Genomic DNA, 6,000 nt, shown 5'->3' on the forward strand with positions numbered 1-6,000 from the left:
GAGAGGCTGAGGCGTCTCAAAAGGATCACCCACAACTACTGGACAACCAGAAAAACTTGCCCCGCTCAAGACAAAACTCGCGTTATAGGGAGCCTCGCCCTCCCGCTCGAGGGGGAAGCGGCACCGGAGAGCGAGAGTCCCCGTCGCGGAAGCCAGGGATCCCCCATGCCCCACAGGCCGCGTCCGCCCCCGGGGCCGGGCCCCGCGGCGGGGGAGCGTGTTACCCGCACGCACCTCGCCTCCAAGAGCAGGGAGGTCGCCGGCCACTTCGCCGCCAGACGGGCCGTCACGGCCTTGGGGGAGGCTGGGGCCCCGCACGGGGGCGGCCACGCGCACAGCAGTAGCAGCAGCAGCAGCAGCCGCCGCCGCCGCGCCGCGGCCATGGGGACAGACGGAGAACGGGCTGCCGGGGAAGCGGGGCGCGAGGGCACAGCCGGGACCCCGCCACGCAAGGGAGGAACGCGGCGGAGCGGACAAGCCGCGCCAACGCAGCGCTTTTACCGACCTCCCTCCCACCTCTCGTCGCCGGCCCCGTTGATTCATAAACGAGCCCCCGCACCCTGCCCCCATTGGCCTGGAGATGCGCTCTCTCTCTCGCTATTGGCCACCCAGAGGACCAATCAGAGCAGCCAGCCTAATGACCTGCGTGGCGAACACAGGCGCCAGCTCCTCAGCGCCGGTAGGCGGCGCTCGGAGGGGGGCTGGCGCGAGAGGCGGGGCCAGGCTCGGGCGCCGCATGGACTGTTCAGCGGGGATCGTTTGCTCCTTCTTCGCAGCTGCCAGCGCGAGCTGCCTCCTCCACGGATCGGCGGTTGGGCCAGTTAGCTCCCCCCCACCTCGCCACAAGGGGAAAGGGGCGTGGAGGGAGGGGAATGCTCCCGACCAGCAGGGCTGGCGCCCCCACGAGATGGTCTATCGCCAGTGGGGGACAGCATGCTGCCCACCCACCCCCATCCCACGCGTGCGCTGAACCTGAGGGGACCCGTTATTTACATCGGCTGCAAAGGACCGTTTGGGCGGAGTTGATGGAAAGTTATTTGTACCAGGCGGTTGCAGTCTGGGGGCTGCTCTCCCCTTCCCAAACGTGGCAAAAGGGAAGAGGGGTCCCCGCTTCTTAGACAGGAGGTTCAGAGTGTTGCCAACTCTTAATGATTTTTTTTATTGCAAAACTCAGCGGGGGGGAAGCAGGGTTCAGCTGTGGAGAGACTGTGGAGAATCTCAGCTCTCATTTTAAAAAAATACGTTTCTAGCCCTCATGGTTGTGGACAAAGTATGAAAAGGTGAAGCAAATTATGCCTAAGAGGCTCAGAAAGACAAAGGGAAAAATTAAAGTGCATTATTTTTAAAGCAAGTCTCATGATTCTGGGGGTCTGACTCCAAGTTCTTGAATTCCTGATGCTGGCAGTACTGTCCACAGAAGGGCCAGGGTCTGAAAAAGCTACTGATTTTACATGAAATAAAGGAATTCCACAACCTTTTAACTAGCATACATTTCTGTGTCCCTCATTTTGGGTCTTGGTCACACATTGTGTCCTACATTTGGGCTTTGGTAGGCTGAGAGGTATGTGGACAGCCAACATTGCCATGAATATAATGGCAATCATCAATTTAATATCTCACAGACATACCACCTTTTAAATCTATTTCAGCCACAACATTTTTAGTGTGGGTTTTCAGAGCTCATTGGTCCCATAATCTGACAGTTTTGCCAACTTGCAAATGGTCTTGTGTGTTTTTTAAGCCCCAACATTTGGAGTTATTTGATTAGGTGAGAATCTCACATTTATTTTTTTTAAAAGTTTCTGGCCATCATGATTGTGGGGAAAACTGTGAAAACACAAATCCTGACAGATTCAAAAAACAGAAAGCAAATAGAAAGAAACCAAAATATTGTATTTGTTTCCAAGTCAATCTTGTGATTTTCTAATTCATGATTTTTTTTAACACTTTGGGTTGGCAATAGTGCATCTGTGTTCAAAAATTAGTTGAAATTGTCTGTCTGGACTCAACTATACCTATTTTTTTGTTATCTGATAAGTGTTTTCTATGTGAGTACTAAAACCTAAGTACTGTCAAGTGGGAAAAGGTTTTGTATTGCTGTCTCAGCTGTCCTGAGGCATCTCTATTATTTAATATTTATATTGCAGTAGCACCAGAAGCCACAATCAAGATCAGACAACATTGTGAAGGAGGCTGTGAAAAGAAATTCAAAGATGCAGTCTATACCCCAAACTACCTACAACCTAGGGCCCAATGTTGTGAACAGTTATGCGCATGCTTAGCTTTAAGTAGTCCATACTTCCCAACATTCTCAGAATGAAAACCAATGGATTATAGATTTGCATATATCTGCATAAATTTACATTTTGGATATATTTAATAGCTCCATACCAGAATACAGAGATGGTGGTTGGGGATGGAGTGGGAAGAGACAAAGAGACTCTAGCACTTCATTCTGTCTCCCTTTGTACTGTCAACATCAGCATTTCATTCTCTTCTCCCACTCTTCCCTCTCTGCCAAAGAAAATATTTAATTCTTCTTTTCTCCAACACCAGTTTCATTCCAAAAATACTACAGCCCAATTTATATTTTAAAATACATTCTGTTCTCCACTGTCAACCATAACTTTCATTTAGAAAAAAAAAACACACACTTTTTTCATTTTTAAAACACCCCCACATTCTTTCCCCTCAACATTTTTTAAAGATACTTTCAATTTCTGCCATCTCACAAAAATGTTGTTTGAAATCGAAGCCCATCTCAGATCCAGTCTCATAATTTAAAAAATATACACTCCCCAATCCAATCTAATTTTTAAAAAAACCCACCATCCTCGTGAAATACAATCAGTTTTATTATCTGCACTGCAAACCTCCCCCACCCACACCAGTACTATTTAACCCGGCTATGAAGGGGACAGGAGTTCTGCTCCATTTGCTTACAGACCAGGACCACATATGGGACCACTGAACAGCTCTGACTGGCTTCCCTGCCCCAAGAGAAAAGGGAATGGGCAGCCATATTAGACAGTTATTTATTGTATTCAAGGTTATTTCCTGCCCTGTAGACAGATCTACAGAAGAGTCTGAAAAACTATAGCCTGAAAAACTATAGAATACCAGAGGAGTTAGAAGATCTGGTAATTCCATTCAGGTCCATAGGACTTCTCATCTGCTTAAAGCCAGGCACATGTGTCTTTATAGAATCAGGGCCTAAGAAGGCAGATGACGTGCTAGGAGAGGGATACAATCAAATGTATAAAGATTGGTGGAACATTAGTATTTTTAATTATTATAAACAAATTAAAATAACTGCCAGCTATTCCTAACTGGCACCCCAATCTATCCATCATTAGCTGGCTGGTTCTTTAGAAGTATCACAGCCAACATAGGTTTGAATGTTATACCAATAAAATAAAAACCAGCAGGATCTTATTTAAGGGGAAAAGGCAAAATACCACATTTATTGTGAATACAGAAAGAATCATAGTAAACAGTTAGTTATAGCTATAACATTCCATTCAATCTCATATTTATTCACACATTCATTCATTCATACACACACACACGTTCTGCAAGGTTGTTATCATAGTTACTACCAGCCTTAGAGTTGCTCATGCCAAGCCACTGGCCAGGTGGCCTGGACACAAGGAGGGAGCAGAACCTTGTCGGATGCTCATCTGATGCTCCTGGAAGTTGGTTTGCGGAATCAGACCCCAAAGTTCTCACTTTCTGGAGTCCATTTTTATAGGAATTTCTTCCTATGCCAGTCTATGGGAATTGCTTCATCATGCTGTTGCTGAATCAATCAGCAGATAGCACATTCCTGACAGCTCCGTGCTGCCAGATGTTATCTTGTTCTTTGATTCTCCCATTCTTGAGGCTGTTGGGTGGATTCCAGTCTGCCCTCCGGGTGTCCTCTGGTTATTTCCACTTGACGCCTTCTTCAACTAATGGACACTGGATTCTTAGGCTGGCACCTCCCTGATCATTCAGTTATTAACCACACCAAGCATCCATCCACATACATCCTCTATCTCTATTTTAATCACAATTGTTAACAAAGCAAGATGAATACAACAAAAGGGCAGGGAGTCTCTGGGTGCTGTTTCTATTGTTACAGAGTATTGCTTTGAGTCTCTCTCTGTGTGAGTAGTTGTTGTTACAAAGAATTGCTTTGAGAAATGTACTAACACAATTAGCAGCTTGGAAGTTTCACACATAGAGGGAGAGAAACAGTACCAAAAACCAAGAGACCTCTTAATTAGTAATACCCTGGAATTTAAACTACGGGGAATCAAACTCATTTGTGATTTTAATACAGAACTTCTTTAATATGATCCATCATGAAGAGCAATTTGAAAGAAGGATGGGTGTAGGTTTTACAGATAAAATCTTTGTTTGGTTTTCATGTTATAAATTTATATTAGGGAATCTGGAACCTTCCTTCCTCTCGTGTTTTGGGAAACACATTTTTGGGTTTGTGTAGTTTTTGGTCTTGCTCCCACGAAATTTATTGTACTGCACCACATTATTAATTTGGTTAAAGTAAGGATTTCTAGTATAAGTATTGGCAGTACAGTCATCTCAGTGGTATCAGCTTTTCTCCATGTGAGATTTAATTTATATAAGTTCATTTCATACTTGATATATAGTCTATATTTTTGCCCTTTTTAATATTCCTGGAATGATTACTTAAGCTATATCAATCGTTATCAGGATGTATAATTTCCTTACATGTGGTATTTTCAACCTCAATACACTATCTTTGATCTTCTAATTTTGTATTATTCTAAATATCATCAGTGTTTCTAGTGCAAGGTCAAATAAGTGAAATGTAGCATCCTGTAGGATTGTAATATGTATCAGTTCACGGTGACAGATGCACTCTACTCTACCAACTACTTTTTATATATGAAACGTGATGGTCACCTTTTGATAGTTTATATTTATTAGGTTGATGAAAATTCTGCCTGAACCTAAATTTTTAATAGATTGCATCCTTTCCATCTCAAGTTGTTATCTTGTTAGATTTTATAAGGTACTGTAGAAATGAATGAGTCAGGTCAATAAATTCTCTCTAGGTTATGGAAGTATAAAGATATCCATGAACTCAGTGGCTGCAGAAAGTTGTGTTTGTGGATTAATGAGTAGTTCTGAACCAGTGATCCAGTATTTGAGTGTGTGCTGTGCTATAGGAAATATTTGGCCCAACTGTCCTGTCTGTTAGGACAGTCGTCTCCAAACTGGGGTGCGCGCAGCAGAAGCGCCGCTGGATGGCACTCCGCCGTTTTTTTTCTTTGGCAGTAGCTCGGCATGTCCATGGCTGGTGTTCCCCTCTGGCAGCGCATCTGCAGCAGGTCTTCCAGTCTTCTTCCGTCAGCTGCGCGTCTGCGCCAGGTCTTCCCGTCTTCACCCTGGGGGTGCGTGAGCCAAAAAGTTTGGAGACCACTGTGTTAGGATACCATACTCCTCCATCAGTTTTGCTACCGTCTTTACAAAGAACTAAAAGAAGAGTTGGAATAGGTGAACCTCCCCGCTACCAGTTTAGAAGCATTTATGGATGCATGAATGGCAACTGGAATACAAGAGTGACTTAGCCAAGACCAAGGCTTAGCCTTCAGTCCTGAGCAAGCTCAGCCTTTGGCAAGCCTATGCAGACTGATACAGTATGGCCCTGATTATTCCCAGACAAGTGAGAGTGCAGAAGATAGGAGAACCTCTCCTTCTATTGTGGAGGAGCAAGACATCAGTATTCATACGTCATGTCAAACCCCCTGCTAGCCTGATGTCAGGGAAAAGACTACCCACACACCCAGTAGGGGTCCTAAGCCCTGTGCCACCAGGGAGAAACCTCAAGATTGTTAAACCAGGAATCTCCATCCATCCCCACTTCCACAGATTCCCTGCAACTGCAGATCTCACAGGTTGGGCAGGTCTTTCCCATATGGTGGGCCTTGCTTTACTCAGGAGCAGGTCCCCGGTCTTCCAGTACACCTA

The 6,000-nt window shown here is 45.1% G+C and overlaps 1 protein-coding gene across 3 annotated transcripts in view; it reads right to left on the reverse strand.

Annotated features, from left to right (window-relative positions):
* Nucleotides 1-519, reverse strand: part of UGGT2 (UDP-glucose glycoprotein glucosyltransferase 2) — a 301,272-nt gene extending 300,753 nt beyond the window's left edge. For all 3 annotated transcript variants that reach the window (XM_073348024.1, XM_073348019.1, XM_073348032.1), the window contains exon 1: nt 235-519. In XM_073348024.1, coding sequence (XP_073204125.1) covers nt 235-383 — 149 coding nt within the window. In that variant the 5' untranslated portion in view covers nt 384-519. The remainder of the gene's footprint in view (nt 1-234) is intronic.
* Nucleotides 520-6,000: the final 5,481 nt, after the last annotated feature.

The sequence above is a fragment of the Lepidochelys kempii genome, chromosome 1 (genome assembly GCF_965140265.1).
Source record: "Lepidochelys kempii isolate rLepKem1 chromosome 1, rLepKem1.hap2, whole genome shotgun sequence".
NCBI lineage: Eukaryota > Metazoa > Chordata > Testudines > Cheloniidae > Lepidochelys > Lepidochelys kempii.